This window comes from Acipenser ruthenus, chromosome 5, assembly GCF_902713425.1.
Source record: "Acipenser ruthenus chromosome 5, fAciRut3.2 maternal haplotype, whole genome shotgun sequence".
NCBI classification, from domain to species: domain Eukaryota; kingdom Metazoa; phylum Chordata; class Actinopteri; order Acipenseriformes; family Acipenseridae; genus Acipenser; species Acipenser ruthenus.
Window position 1 is genome coordinate 52,307,732 of NC_081193.1, and position 17,251 is coordinate 52,324,982.

The 17,251-nt window shown below is 37.8% G+C and overlaps 1 protein-coding gene across 4 annotated transcripts in view; it reads left to right on the top strand.

The window, feature by feature from the left end:
• xdh (xanthine dehydrogenase) overlaps positions 1-17,251 on the top strand; it is a 95,594-nt gene that overhangs the window by 33,162 nt on the left and 45,181 nt on the right. For all 4 annotated transcript variants that reach the window (XM_034003511.3, XM_034003514.3, XM_034003516.3 and 1 more), the window contains 2 exons: positions 12,488-12,581; positions 13,901-14,010. In XM_034003511.3, coding sequence (XP_033859402.2) covers positions 12,488-12,581; positions 13,901-14,010 — 204 coding nt within the window. The remainder of the gene's footprint in view (positions 1-12,487; positions 12,582-13,900; positions 14,011-17,251) is intronic.

Below are 17,251 nucleotides of genomic sequence, written 5' to 3' on the forward strand. Positions count from 1 at the left end.
TACACCCTGAACTTAGTAACCCTGCTAGCATTTTATTTGGCTGGACAGCAGGTTGTCCCTCTTCAGATATAAATTGGATTAGGTATGTTATATCTGTCCTTAAACTAAGAATGATTAAAGTTCAGTGTGTCAAAATATATATATATATAATGTGCATGGCATGATGTGGACCAACTCCATTCTTGTGTGTAGTTTTCATGCTTTCTAGTTTTATTTTTTGAATAAGAGATTGTTGTTTGTTTTCTTTTCAAAACAATACATGTGCATATTCTTCAATATGTATATTCTAAAAAAAACAAAATGAACAGTTACTAACATTTTGATAGTGTGTGCATTACAGTGAATATTGATAGGTCTGTACTTTATCCTTTTGTTTTGCTCATGTTTCACCTTTTCTTCAATGTAATGTCTCTTACTTGCCTTTTGAACATTAATATCATTATATATCTCCCTTGCATCTAAACACCCCAGTTTTCTTTACTAATATTTGCAGTAAACTGTAGTTTTTTTCTCTGACTTAATTTCCTGGTGCACTAAAAAATCCCCTGAAATTTATTAGCGCAGTCCAGAGTGACGTGCGGAGCTCTGCAATAAAGCATACAATTGACAAGAAATACAAGTGCTTATTTATCACTATTGTGGAATAATTTGTTTCAAGTTTTATTTTAAATAGCACTTTTATATAGGAATGTTTTCACTGTATATTATGCAATTTTATGGTATTATGGAGATTATTAGCTTGACATGCAAGATGTTTCTATTTTTATTTTATTAGATTGTAGTGTTTCTCACATACTAACTAAAGTTTATTTGTAAACTACATTGTGGTCTATGATTTTATGTACCCTAGGAGTGTATGATAAAGGTTTGGTGAAGGTTTGTGTAAAATGAAACCAGTTATTGTTGAGTGTCACAGCCAGAGATGGATGGATAGACAGATCTGTATACAAAAAACAAAAGAGCTACGAACATTTTGATACTGTGTGCATTCACAAATTAAATAAAGTTAGTCATAATGCATGCAGCTGTTTCAGCACCATGAATTGACAGGACTGCAGACAGTACAGTGTGAAAATAGCTAGTTTAAAATTTCTTAAACAGTTTGAAAGGCTACATATAGGTAGCTATCATTTGTACTTTCGTATTTGATAAAAAGTTACAAACTGGAACTGAAATGTGGTAGGTCTACTGTACATTAAACAAACAAAAAAAAACTACAGTATTTAAGTTAAACAATTCTGTCCTGATTTGGTTTAGTGCTAGGTTGATGGAACATTCATGATTGAGGGGGGCAAATACAATACACAATACACAATACAGTTGTTTTTTATATAGAGCCTTTCATAACAGAGTTATCACAAAGTGCTAAACACAATTAAGAATAAGCCAAATCAAAATGGTACGTTCTTAACCTACTTTGAATCAGCCAAAGCAAATACTCTCAAGTAACAAATTCCAGAGTGGGAGCGTGATTAGAAAATGCTCTTTCATCCATAGAGACAAGGCAGAACGAAGGAACAGAGAGTAGACTTGAGTTAGAGGAACGAAGGGAATGACCCAGAGTGTACGGCTTCACCACCTCACAGATGTAATCTGGGCCAAGTTTCCTACATGCCTTATAGGTCAGAAGTAGGACTTTAAACTCAATTCTCTGCTTGACAGCCAGGGTACGGATGCCACTACAGGGCTAATGTGCTGTCTTAGTTTAGTTTGTGTCAGGAGGTGCGCAGCAGAGTTTTGGAGAAGCTGAAGTAGTGAAATGATAGAATCAGGAAGGCCTATAAAGTGAGAATTACAATAATCAATCCTGGAAGAGACAAACGCGTGAATCAGGATCTCTGCATCCTTTTGGGTCGAATTCCAGAAATAATTCTAAACTGAAAATAAGAAGTTTTTGTAATCGCACGGATGCGGCAGTCAAAACCAGAGCTCAGGATCAAAGATAACTCCAAGGGTCCTTGCTGCAGATTTAAGTGTAAGTTTATTGTCATTAAAGGACATGTCAACTGATCCAATCAGCATAACTTCAGTTTTCCTGGAATTTAGCTGCAGAAGGTTATTACTCATCAAGGACTTAATATCACTGAGACACAGGGAAAGAGCAAAAGAAGCATGTTTGTCAGAAGGGTTAAAAGATACATCTGTCCCCAAGTGGCTCACCTGGTAGAAGTACAGCCACATGGTGCGCAGGGTGAGTCATTCAGCGCAGGTTCCCTTCCTGGCCGTGCGAATTAGGCCGTTCTTCGCTGGGGACTCCGAAGGGAGCGTTGCATTGGCCCAGGCGCTCCGGTGGGTTATGGAGGTAAAACCGGCAGGGACTGTTTCTCCTCATTGCTCTCTACAGCAAACCGTTTAAGCCAGGCGCCCAGTGTGCTCAGGGTGGACACAGGCCTGGCCTTTGTCCTTCAGAGGTCAGTAGCTTGTCGACATCTACTCTGGAGTTCCTGGGTGAAAAAGGAAGCTGGCTTGGTTGTGGGATCGGAGGACGGCCGTTGTATCTTTGGGCATGAGCCATGTGGGGAATGCGGTGAGGAGAAAAACAATTGGGCATTCCAAATTGGGAGAAAATTGGGGGAACAATTATAATTGGACCCACTAAAAAAAAAAGATAAATCTGAGTGTCATCGGCATAGAAATAAAAGCCCACGTTTCCAGATTACCTGCCCAAGAGGGAGCATGCAAATACTGAAAAGGGGAGTATGGCAAGATAGCAGCAGAGGGAAGACTCAGAGACAGAAAAAGCAGTGAAACCAAACATATTTTAATTGACAAAACACAAATAAAAAGGCACGATGGCCAACCAAAAAGACGAACACAAAAACAGACTCTAAACCAGAACTATACAAAAAGAATCACTCACTCTCTCACACACACACACATCTTCTCACTGTTACAAACACTCACTGTTGGAAAACATGGAACAAGTATTGAATAGCAGTTTGCTACGCATGAGGAATGACGGCTGTATTCATGTTATTTTTCTGAAAAGTGATTTAACATTGGATAGAAAAAACTGTTAGTTCCAAAAATGCAAGCACTGCTGTGATAGATGAAGGCTGCAATATGGTAGATAAGTTAAGATTATTTTGTGTCAAAGCAAATGGCTGGCCAGCAGCACACGGCTGTACAAACAAGTCCTTTGATCTCCAGCCCTGACATGAAAGAAGTTTGCCCTTCGGGAGTCCACTGGGGTATAAAACTAGTTAAACAGGTTTTTGCTTAGAAAATACAGCTGGTTTATGACGGGGTCATAAAGCTAGTTTTCAAGGGGACCGAAGGAGCCAGGCTCTAAGACTTCAGAGAGATCCAAAAAGAGATAGTGCCACTGGGATCAAAGGGTCTTAGGCAAATCGGAGAGATAGGAACAAGGAAGATGACAAAAACCAGATGTATGGACCTTTGTGGCACCAGGGTCTGAAGAAAGCACTGAGTTCAGAGATCTTCACACTAGATCACACACACACACACACACACACACACACACTGAATGAAATATATGGTAATAGGATAATGAGTTGTACCTTTTCTATTGGTTAAGTGTCAGAGAAAGAGGAGGAGAGAGACACCTATGCAGAAGGGTATTTAATGTCATGCAACAATTGTAAGAACGAGTATTCTGTTTGTCCTGTACCTGGGACCAGGCTCCCTGCATATTTCAATAAACCTAACAACTGACTGAAGAAAAGGACTCTGTGCAGTTTCTTGAATCTACTTACTCACCATCCTTTTTTTAAGTTACATCACTCACCCACTAACATACCCAACCACTCCCTTTTATACAGGTGCCTGGGCTAATTGGGCAATTCTCACCTCATTAGCCCAGGCACATTTCACACATTCCTCACACAACTCACTCACTGAACCACACCCCAAACTAACTCATATCCACTCTAACCACCACAAAATAGGCTGCACCCCATCACAGGGAGCTAGGACTGAACCCTGAGGAACCACAGTCACTAGCAGAAAACCAGAAGAATAGCCACCCATTGTAACAAACGACACCTTTAAACACAAAGTAAATGACATAAATCAACATGTGCAAAGCAAAGCAAACTAACACACCTCTACTTCTAATTAAAAAACAATACAAAAAGTACAGGCTTTCACTTGAATGCTTCAAACGTTCAAACTAATCCCCAATATCCTGGAATAAAATATAAGTGACCAACTATCACCTTAAACAGCAAGATTACACTTTCCAGTATATTATCTATGGAACTGTAATTAGGTATATAATACTTGTATAGTAACTATGACAATTATACAATTGCCGTACCGATCACTGATGGCGTCCTGTGTGAGTTATAAATCCAGTTGCGTCCTACCCCCGGAACTTGCAGTCAGCGAATAAAAAAAATAAATATATATGAAAGGATTCAAAATCTTTGTAAATGTCCAATGGAATGCACCAATAGAAACAAAACTTAGAGCCTACAAATGTACTTTTCTTACCTTCAGTGATGCAAAGTCATTGATGACATGGTCATAGTTCAGAGACTTGGCCAATGCAAAGTCTTATGCATTTTAATCAATTTTAGCTTTCTGAAACTACGTTGGATTGTTAGGAAACTTGCAAATAAATGACCTACCTGCTTGAAAAATCATACTGTTAGTTGGCTTTATTTGCATGTAAAGAATTATATTATGTGAAGATTGGAACTAAGTTTTAGGTTACCAATAATCAGTATAATAAGTAGAATTAATAGTAGAAGACACTGAACTGGGAAATGCTGCCAATCTCTCTGTTGGGTAGATTTTCTCTGCAAGGTTCTCAGCCCAGAATAAAGAAAAGGCCTCTCACTCTATAAACTAGGAGGCCTATCCTTGCCTGTTCTTGAGAAATATTTTTTGGATGCAAGGCCATATTCGGTGCAATACTGGCTTTTCAAAAATGTTAATGCCAGATGTACCCACATGAAACCATTTGGAAAACAATCAGACTATTCACTCCTAACTGGTCCCTATTGTAGCTATGTTACATACACTAAATGTCTGGTTTAAACAGGTTTAGGATTAGACAATAATTATTTAAAATGGGAGGATATTCCGTCCACAAAATAGAAAAAGCTTGTTATCAACACTGGAGGACATCTCTCAAAATGACACACTGTCCTTTGACAGCACAGTCAGTCACAATATAATATAGCAAAGGAACTCTTTAAGTTCTTTCAAATAAGACAAGTCCTCAAAATTACCACAATGTAGCATACACACTAATAGCAAACAGCCAATCGAATAAATATTATTGCTGCATGATAAGCCGTAAAAAAAGACCTGAATCTGCAGGGTACAAATAAAAACAAAAGCTTAAAAAACTGACAGTATTAGCCTAACACTTGTGCCCTTTTTACATACAATAAAGTATCCCAAAGCTCTTTACATAGAAATAAGAAACAAGCAATAACGCATGCAATTAAAAAAAGAAAGTAAAAATACATTCAAATCAGGCATAGCAGGTCAGAAATAAAAAATGAACATGAGAAAATGTATACAATAAAATAAAGAACGGAAGGCTTTATATTATAGCCTATTAAAAACAGGTGTGTTGTGTACTTGTAAACATTGATATGATATTAAACAACTTTTGCTTTGTATTAGAAGCTTTCACAATTATTTTCAACAAATCGAGATGTCTTGCTAGAAACACAGGATCATGAGTAATTGGGTAATTGTATGTAAAAAATAATGTGATATCTTGTAAGTCGCCCTGGATAAGGGCGTCTGCTAAGAAATAAATAATAATAAATACAGTTCATGCTACACTTCCCACTGGTTTGCAACGACTATGACAGATGCAACACTTTAGTATTATTATTATTTATTTCTTAGGAGACGCCCTTATCTAGGGCGACTTACAATTGTTACAAGATAGCACATTATTTTTACATACAATTACATAATTTTTTCACATTATTTTTACATACAATTACCCATTTATACAGTTGGGTTTTTACTGGAGCAATCTAGGTAAAGTACCTTGCTCAAAGATACAGCAGCAGTATCCCCCACCTGGGATTGAAACCACGACCCTCCGGTCAAGAGTCCAGAGCCCTAACCACTACTCCATACTGCTGCCCTGATTAAAGGGGGCAGTGAGAATGCAGTACGTGATCATTTGCCCTCTAGTGCAGGACATTAGTAAGCAAATGGTATGATCCTGTTCTTCAGTCTATAAGTGTATGCAATGCAATCAAAGCTAGTACTGAGTGCTCTCATTACCTGATACACATTCAAAAGGTGCACGTTTGCGTGGAAAGCATCTCCCAGACAGCAACTGACTGCTATACAGATAATCAGAGAACTTTTATGTTCTCACACTTGACTTCCTAACACATTGAATGACTACTTCAGAGAACACGGCGTCTGGGAAAAAAAATGCTTTGTTGCAACTTCCCAGCTCTTGCATCCGTTGATGAGCGAAATATCAAAAAAGAAATTGCCCATTTGTTACGAGACGAGGAGGAATATTGACTTTAGCACTGCAGCCTCCTTTTAGCACCTGGAGACACAATCTCCTGGCAGTTCTACTGCAGACTTGGCAGAGACAGCTTCGGCCCTGAAGAGTCTCTTCAGCAACATTCCATTGCAAAACTGTTCCAACCAGGCCCTTAATTGATCTTTTGCAAGTCCAATTAAATAATTAAAAAACTGGTTAGAACAAGATCTTGCAATGGAATGGATAATCCAAGGTTTCCACAGCAACAGAGGCATAACAGAAACATGCTGTATATATAATGCATCCAGCCCCTTGTGCTGTTGCAGTGCGACATCTCATACAGCTTCAATACTAAAATATAAAGATAACTAAATGCTCAGCTATCTGTACATTTATGCTAGATGTAGACACATGGAATTGTCTTTGTTTATGAGATACTCAAATCAGATATTTTGCATGCAACACACATTTGGATTAGACCTGGTGTGTTTGGTTGGCCTGTCAGTTCAAAGGTGTGGAGTTCCTCACTTTGAGTTTCTAATGTATTTGTATACCTAGGTACGTATTCAGATCATGTTGCCAAAAAACTGATCTGATCGCTGACTCCCTGCTGATGTGGATTTGAAAGAAATTCTACTTGGTCTCTGTGTACCATTTTGTCAAAGCTTATTACAATAACAAAGTATGAAAAATTACACCAGAAAACAACAGTACACAAATAAGTTTATAGCACTGCAAATGCTTAAAACTTAAGCACAACTTTCTATCAAACTTTGCTTCTTAATGGTGATCTAGAGGCCGCTTATTAACAACCTCTCAGTTCCCAGCAAAAAGTTGTCATTAACCAAAAGTTGCCAATAAGCAAAAAGCCCCCATTTTCAAGTGTATTTATATGGAACAACGATATATACTGTAGTTGTACAAATATGGCACTGAAATAAATGTGTTAAAAAATGAACATGAGAAACACGAAATACCCAAACAAAGACCCAAAAAAGGAGTAGGCTTACTACAATTGTCCTTACAATGAGTAAAGCAAACATAAAAAATGTGTTGTACTTACAATCAATTCTAAAGAACACACTTTTAAAATAAGAAATTGTCCAACGTTGTCTGCTTTTTACAATGTACCACCTTCCGCTGTAAATCCATCTCAATTTTGCGTGCTGCTTCGTAGCCAGTCCTCCAGAAATACGCAGTTGCGAAGTCAGTGTGTTATAAAAGCTGCATGAAGTATGTGCATAAATCATGCAAGTGCGCTCTGTAGCACTGGCAACTAGTAATAAAGTTGTCAATAAGCGGCGTGCAGTTGCTAATATCAGAATTCCATTAACATTAAAGTCTATGGGACGGGATTGGTTCCTGAGAGGATGTTGTTAATAACCGAAAGCTGTCTTTATTAGGGTTGCTAATAACCGGCATCTACTGTATTTTACAAACATAAAATCTAATGAGAAATAATATTTCTAAATATATTGGACATGTATTTGAAATACATGTCCAGGCTTTGCGGAGCGGCAGTTGTGTAGGAGAAACAGGCTCTTGCGCTGAAGAACCTGGAAAAGGAATAGAGCCCAGTCTCAATTTGAGTAAGATAAAGAGCAGGAGCTGCTAAAGGATAGAGTGTGTGGCCGGGGGTCCCCTCTGACTCACGCGGTGAGAACCCCCCTTCGGCGGAGGTGAGGGTGGCGGCGGCCATAGAGGTCGGGGAAGTGAGCCTCACTTACCCCCAAAGGTTGGACCCCCGGCTCCCCTCATAACCCCACACCCGTCGGACAAAAAATATTTCACATGCCAATGCATAACATTTATGAAAAGAGGAAAAGAGACATACTAGACAAACAAGATGGATTAGTTTTTTTTTTTGGATAAAAGAATGGGTGGAGTGAAATTATTTGTTTACCTGCCTGTGGCAATGTGCCCTGCCCCTCTGTGCATTTCTGAGTTATATGTTGAATGTAGTGTGTAAATGTTGGTATACCTGTGTGGTCCAGTGGTTAAAGAAACAGGCTTGTAACTAGGAGGTCCCTGGTTCAAATCCCACCTCAGCCACTGACTCATTGTGTGACCCTGAGCAAGTCACTTAACCTCCTTGTGCTCCGTCTTTCGGGTGAGACGTAGTTGTAAGTGACTCTGCAGCTGCTGCATAGTTCACAATCCCTAGTCTCTGTAAGTCGCCTTGGATAAAGGCATCTGCTAATAGGGCAGCAGAGTGGAGTAGTGGTTAGGGCTCTGGACTCTTGACCGGAGGGTCGTGGGTTCAATCCCAGATGGGGGACACTGCTGCTATACCCTTGAGCAAGGTACTTTACCTAGATTGCTCCAGTAAAAACCCAACTGTATAAATGGGTAATTGTATGTAAAAATAATGTGATATCTTTGTAACAATTGTAAGTCGCCCTGGATAAGGGCATCTGCTAAGAAATAAATAATAATAATAATAATAAACAATAATAATAATAATAATAATAATAATAATAATAGATATGGCTGCACGGGATATAAATGGGTGTGTGCAGCACAAGTTAATTAAAATGTATAATTGTATTTAGGCACGGGGATTGCACTTCACTTCACGTGCATTTAAAGTATTTCATATGTGAGCACAGGGTTGCACATAATTAGTTCACGTGCTGGGATTCAAGTGAATAATTAATTAGTAATTGTTGGTAGGACCAGCACAATACTTGTTTGTTTATTCTTACTCACCGTGTTTGTTTGTCTGTTTAGTCCACTGTTTGTTAAAGTGTTAGTCCGTTTTGTTTTTCTATTTATTTTGGCCGCATGTGCCGTGTCCTGTTTTCTGTTTTGTTTCAACCTTTTATTTTACAATAAACATACTGAGCGCCGGCATGACGGAAATGTACCATGTTGTGTAATTTTGCTTAGGATTCATATATAAAGCTAATTATTGGCTAGAGAAAGAAACAACACAGTTTAACTTAATAATAACTATTTATTTATTCAAAACTGCTTTTTTTCTGTCAACCAGCAGTCTAGACAGGGCTCCAGATGAACTTTTTGCCTTAGGAGCCAATGGCTCGTAGGCCAAAAAAATTGGTTGCCAAATCCAATTGTTGGGTGCCACTTTAAGAGCAAGTTGGTTGCTACCAAATTCAACTGGTAACATGATGGGAGACTACATTTGGGGGCTGATTCGTGAAAGTGATTTACAGTATAATCGTAAATCTCGAAAAACTACTCACTTCTAAATCTTTTGTAGTCATTTTTGTATTACTTTAGTATAAATACATGTTAATTTGGATTCATATGTTGTTTTTTTCTGACTTTATGTGAACGAAAAGACACAAATTCACCTGTTTTCTCATTGGAAATAGGTACATTTCAAAATATCACTGTCCTGGTCACAAAAGCAAAGTTTGTGGGGAATAATAGCCATTTTCTATACTTTTGAGGCATAAGCAATTAGGAAATAACACTTACTACCCAGGAACAAAAATTGTGTTACATAGTGTTATCATTGGGTATGGACTACTCACATGACCCACCCACATTCCTCCACATACAGGAGAGGTTCATGTCGTGGGAAAGTGGTAGCAAACATGTTGCAGCACGGTTTTACAGTTATCAATTACAGCTTTGTTCAGCAAGTCAAAAAGGTATGTGGGCAATAGACTTAACAGGTAACAACAATACATTGTAAAATAATGTTTCTTGTTCGCAAGCCTCTTCATTTACCGTGAAAGTTAAGCCACATCTACCCACATCTAAAATACACTCTTTTTAAGTACATGTTTCTTTACCAATTATATTTTTTCTAAGAAAAATGTTAAGTAATATTAACGGGGGTGGGGGTGGGGGAGGGGCGTGATAATTTAGCATCAGTCGGCTCTCTGGTGCTAAACTTTCAATGCAGTTTAGCACCAATTTTCTAAATGATTTGCACCCGTGACGCTGTAGCTGCAGCTCATCATGTTGGCATCTCGTATGAGTCCTATGAGAATGCTGCAGTACATGCATGAAAACAGATTGGTCGACAGATCATTCCATTGACGGTTGCTTCTGGTGAGCGCAGCTTTTCCAGGCTGAAATTGATTAAGACATATTTGCGCTCAACAATGACTCATAAAAGATTGTCAGATTTGGCAATACTGTCAAATGAGAGCAAAGTTGCCAAGAATTTAGAATACTCAGATTTGATAAGCACTTTGCTGCAGCAAAAGCTTGTAATTTATGTTCTTATGTAATTATGAACGTAAAATGAAAAAAAGTATTTGATAATGGCGAGGGGTTAATTTGTAAAAATGTTTTTGTAAAAAGTGGCATTGCACAGTGTCAAGTGTCAACGATTTTTTGTTATTATTATTATTTATTTATTTATGCCTGGTTATTCGCCATTGACCTGTCAGAACCCACTTATAGTCGGACATTACCGTATTTTTCAAGGCCTACTGGGGCATGGTCATTTTAGAAAAACTTAACACGTGATATTTTTTAAGTAGACTGGAATTCTGAGTTCTTTGAAGCTGTGAATTAGCCTATTAGTCTAACAAACTGAAACAAGTATTGATTAAAATTTTAATATTATTTAACGTATCTCAACGTTAGTATATGTAGGTGCATATGATTACACGATGCACCTATATACTAACTTTAAGATATGGTTGCTACTGTAGCATTCATTTGATGTTCTGGACCCCGCACTTAATCATCACCACCTAGGGCCCCGCACAGCCTAAGGCTGGCCCTGAATATATTACCATCAATATAAAATATACTGAATAAAATGTAACTGAAAATGTATTTTACTGATATATTCCTTGAAATATATTGGAAATATATTTCAATACATATGCAAAATATTTGCAATATGTTATTTTTTAATAATCAACAGACACCAATGTAAATCATTCAAGAAAAACATGCAGTAGTTTATCTACCAGTAATATATAGAGAATAATGCATGGGGCAGTGTGTGATATGAGAATTGAATGCCCACCGAGGGGTAGTATTTTTTATAATATCTGGCGAGCAATTTTTTTTCCTGCCAGTTGCTTATTGTGGAGTGCTTACTTAGTTTATGTCAGTGAGTTATTAGACAGACAGTGAACTGCATACAGAATTTTATTTAAAATATTAACAACTTTAATAACTTGAACAAAATGTAAAATAAGGTTTGCATTATGTGAAACAGTACAGAGAAAACCACAATTGCAATGGTCTGACTGTTATAACTGTCAGGACTGCAACGTAATGTTTTTGTTTTTTTTTACTCTGCGTCTGAAAAAAAGGTTAGGGAACGTGTTAAAATTACATGCTTTAAAAAAGCATGTAAGTACTATTTTGCCATTTTTATGTTGATTAGTTTGTTCCGAGGGTGTTTGTGTTTGCTAACTTTTTGTTTACGTTTCTGTGACAAGTGGCTTACCTTCAGTCAGACTCAAACAACCACAAGGACAAAACTACAGTCCGAGCGAACGAGGGAAAAATACCGCTTCACTCAAAGAACTGCAAGAACAAAACTACAGTCCAGGCGAAAATGCTTAACATAATATGCAGATACGCTGGTTGCTCACTATGGTCAGCCTTGTTAACATGCAATCCTCAATATCTGATATCAGCAATTTTATTACTGATGTCAGTAATGTTTTGTTGATATCAGAAATATAAGTTTTGATGTCAACAATTCTCAATATTATTGTGGATTAAATGTTAAAATGGCTGGCTATTGCTCACTTTACCCGTCTCACTCAGCACTGAATAAAACTGCTGATTGTGGACCTCCACAGTTTGTGCCTGTGTGCCTATATCCCTGCATCCAGAATGCCTCTTGCCTTCATGACTGCCTGCCTGCATAGTACCATCCTTTTGCACTGCAGGCGTTCTTCTACGTTCTTGGGGTTGGATAGGTAGGTGTCACTAGAATGGGAACCCATGTACAAAACAATAGTGACATCATAAAATAGCGAGAAAGGAAAATAATGAAACAAAAATGTAAAATTGGCAATCAAGTATTATACATCTGAGCACAGTGTTGTTTTGTGTAAAGGATGTTTAAAATTTTCACCTGCTAATTTTTTTTTTCAGGCTATAGGTGGAAACATAATGACAGCTAGTCCAATCTCTGATCTTAACCCAGTCTTCATGGCAGCTGGTTGTAAATTGACACTGCTATCAAAAGGTAAGAGCAGTTTGTTTTGTACTGCATGCATTCTTTTAATAAAAAAAAACAAAAACACTTTGTACCATGCAGTATACTGCATGGTTAATTCCTCCCTGCCAAAAACATGTGAGAATGTGGCTGGAGCCTTAATTAGATAGTCATTAATTATTGATTAATTGGGCTCCAGCCACAACCTATAAAAAGGAGAGCCAGTGCTCCATTAGAGAAGAAGTTGGAGAGTAACACACTGCTAACTATCAGGTATTCTGTGTTCTTTTGGCCCTCGCACCGTTTTGTTTTTGTTGTATGTATTTTCTTTGTTACTTTTGATTTTGTTATTAAATCCTTCCCCCCACAAATCCCTTATTTTGAGTATTTCTTCCTCGTCTGGTGTTATCACAAAGCCACCTGTTCAAATCTGGTGTTATAAATGGGATTATAACACCTCCACAAACCCAGACTAGTTAGAATTACTCAAAACAGGGAATTTGCGGGGTGAAGGATTTAATAACAAAATCAAAAGTAACAAAGAAAATACATACAACAAAAACAAAATGGAGCGAAGGCCAAAAGAACACAGAATACATGATAGGTAGCAGTGTGTTTCTCTCCAGCACTTCCTTACTCTCCAACTCCTTCTCCTAATGGAGCACTGGCTCTCCTTTTTATGTGGCTGGGGCCTAATTAATCAATAATCTAATTAAGGCTCCAGCCACATTCTCACATGTTTTTGGCAGGGAGAAATTAACCCCATCCCTGCCAAACACCAATAAATATACATGGGCAGAGCTCTCGCTCTGCCACAATACTGTTCCTTACATTTTCGTAAGTATTGTATGATGTTTGGAATCATTCGAAGTGGTTCTGGGTTCTGTTCCTCCAACATTGACTTACTGCCTTTGTTACTTAAATCTGCAATTAGCTGGCATACCTTGAGTTTGTCTGGAGTATATTTCCATTCAAACCATGTGACAATATGGCTTTACAAATCCTCTAGCCCCACCAATAGAGAGTAAGTGGGCTGAAAGAGTTCAAAGGTTACATTGTCACCTGATTTGAATAGAATGAGGAGGGCTGTTATTCTCAATACTTTGGATTCTCCAGACAAGTTCAAAGCCAGGTAATTAAAAAAAACAATGATATCTCGCTACTGGAGAGTTTGGCTGAATAGTGTTGAATTTCTAAATTAAATTCACCCCCAAGTATAATAAGCTGAATATGTTGTCTAAACTGTAATTAATTCAGTTAATTAATTAGGCTTACATGTAGTATACTAAATAGCTGTTTTAAACCAAATGGCAGGAAGCATCAATAAAGAAACAATGATTATTTTGTAGGTGGTAAAAGGGTTATCAAGATCGATGACAAGTTTTTTACTGGCTACAGGAAGACTGCCCTAAAGCCTCAGGAAATACTATTGTCAGTTGAAATTCCATACACAAGACAGGTATGTGATAGGCTTTATAACATTTTTGTATAACATTTTGGAAATTGTTTTCTTTATGTAATTTACCAACATTTCTTATGTAATCATACATTTTAGGGTATCAAGAGTGAACACAGAACTTGGGATCCTCAAATGGACCAGACAAAGTACCAGATTTATTTGAACAATGCATTGAATATTTAAGAAACAGTTGCTTGGTTACTTATTTTTTAACTTTGTTTATTTTTAAATGAGCACACTCTATATACAAACCTTGATAATGAAGCATAGAAGTCATGTGCATTTACCAGCGTTATTCACATTAATGTCTAATAAATATTATTATTATTATTATTATTATTATTTATTTCTTAGCAGACGCCCTTATCCAGGGCGACTTACAATTGTTACAAGAATCACATTATACATTATTTCACATTATACAGATATCACATTATTTTTTACATACAATTACCCATTTATACAGCTGGGTTTTTACTGGAGCAATCTAGGTAAAGTACCTTGCTCAAGGGTACAACAGCAGTGTCCTCCACTGGGGATTGAACCCACAACCCTCTGGTCAAGAGTCCAGAGCCCTAACCACTACTCCACAACTGTGCATACATTATTTGTAATTCAACAAAATGTGACATTATTGGCAAGGGGATATATATATATATATATATATATATATATATATATATATATATATATATATATATATATATACACACAGTACTGTGCAAAAGTTTTAGGCAGCTGTGAAAAAATGCTGTTAAGTAAGAATGCTTTCAAAAATGGACATGTTAATAGTTTATATTTATCAATTAACAAAATGCAAAGTGAGTGAACAGAAGAAAAATCTACATCAAAACAATATTTGGTGTGACCACATTTGCCTTCAAAACAGCATCAATTCTTCTAGGTACACTTGCACACAGTTTTTGAAGGAACTCGGCAGGTAGGTTGGCCCAAACATCTTGGAGAACTAACCACAGTTCTTCTGTGGATTTAGGCAGCCTCAGTTGCTTCTCTCTCTTCATGTAATCCCAGACAGAATCGATGATGTTGAGATCAGGGCTCTGTGGGGGCCATACCATCACTTCCAGGACTCCTTGTTCTTCTTTACGCTGAAGATAGTTCTTAATGACTTTCGCTGTATGTTTGGGGTCGTTGTCATGCTGCAGAATAAATTTGGGGCCAATCAGATGCCTCCCTGATGGTATTGCATGATGGATAAGTATCTGCCTGTACTTCTCAGCATTGAGGAGACCATTAATTCTGACCAAATCCCCAACTCCATTTGCAGAAATGCAGCCCCAAACTTGCAAGGAACCTCCACCATGCTTCACTGTTGCCTGCAGACACTCATTCATGTACCGCTCTCTAGCCCTTCGACGAACAAACTGCCTTCTGCTACAGCCAAATATTTCAAATTTTGACTCATCAGTTCAGAGCACCTGCTGCCATTTTTCTGCACCCCAGTTCCTGTGTTTTTGTGCATAGTTGAGTCGCTTGGCCTTGTTTCCATGTCGGAGGTATGGCTTTTTGGCCGCAAGTCTTCCATGAAGGCCACTTCTGACCAGACTTCTCCGGACAGTAGATGGGTGTACCAGGGTCCCACTATTTTCTGCCAATTCTGAGCTGATGGCACTGCTGGACATCTTCCGATTGCGAAGGGAAGTAAGCATAATGTGTCTTTCATCTGCTGCAGTAAGTTTCCTTGGCCGACCACTGCGTCTACGGTCCTCAACGTTGCCCGTTTCTTTGTGCTTCTTCAAAAGAGCTTGGACAGCACATCTGGAAAACCCTGTCTGCCTTGAAATTTCTGCCTGGGAGAGACCTTGCTGATGCAGTATAACTACCTTGTGTCTTGTTGCTTTGCTCAGTCTTGCCATGGTGTATGACTTTTGACAGTAAACTGTCTTCAGCAACCTCACCTTGTTAGCTGGGTTTGGCTGTTCCTCACCCAGTTTTATTCCTCCTACACAGCTGTTTCTGTTTCAGTTAATTATTGTGTTTCAACCTACATATTGAATTGATGATCATTAGCACCTGTTTGGTATAATTGTTTAATCATACACCTGACTATATGCCTACAAAACCCCTGACTTTGTGCAAGTGTACCTAGAAGAATTGATGCTGTTTTGAAGGCAAAGGGTGGTCACACCGAATATGAATTTGATTTAGATTTTTCTTCTGTTCACTCACTTTGCATTTAGTTAATTGATAAATATATTTTTGAAAGCATTCTTACTTTACAGCATTTTTCACACCTGCCTAAAACTTTTGCACAGTACTGTGTGTATATATATATATATATATATATATATATATATATATGTATATATATATAAAGTGTTTTAGTAGGAGTTATTCTTGGCTCACTCTGATAAGGCCAAGTCTCAGGCAGTAATTGTGTGTGCTGCGTTTATTCTTTAAATCATTTATATAAAATATGCATGGCAAATATTTTTAAATAACATGTTTACACAGATAACCATGAATAAACTAAAATAAAAGAGGATAGATAGCGTCTCAGTTTGTTTCAATTTGGCAAATTTGTCAACACTACTCTATTTTAAAGATCGCTCATCTCCGGTACAATTATTCAGAGAAAGTGAATTCGTAACTAAATCTACAACAGTGTTTCCCTTGTCTGGTGAAATTAAAACATGCATATAGAGAAAATGAAATTCTAAATACTGAAATGTATTATTTTTCTCAATAACTGTCGGTGAAATTCAGTGCTTAACCAGCATATTAACACCCCGCCTCTACTCACAAATGATTGGACAGCTGTCAGATATTTCACTTTCCCATTGGTTACTCACTCGCCTTCAATTTTCATACAGAATACCATAAACGACCTCTGCTTGCTTATGATTGGACAGCTGCGTAAAACTTGGCAGATATTTGACTCTCCTATTGGTTAAACTTACTGTTAGGACCTGCAGCTGAAACAGACACAGTTTATGTCCCACCCAGCTAATTTATGATTGAGCTACTGCAGAGGAAATTCAGATATTCAATTGGTGATCGTATCGCAGAGGCCCTTCTGGAAAAAAAAAATATGTCGAGTACGTACAAGCACAGCATAAGCGAGCAGCACCGTCAACAAACTGCTTTGACGCTTTTGTTGGAAAACATGTTTAAAGCTTTATTTATTTTCCCATGTGCATGAAGGTCTGGCATTGCGGGCACCACTTTGAGGACTACTGATATAGACCATACAGATATGCTTTAAAATCATACATAGAGT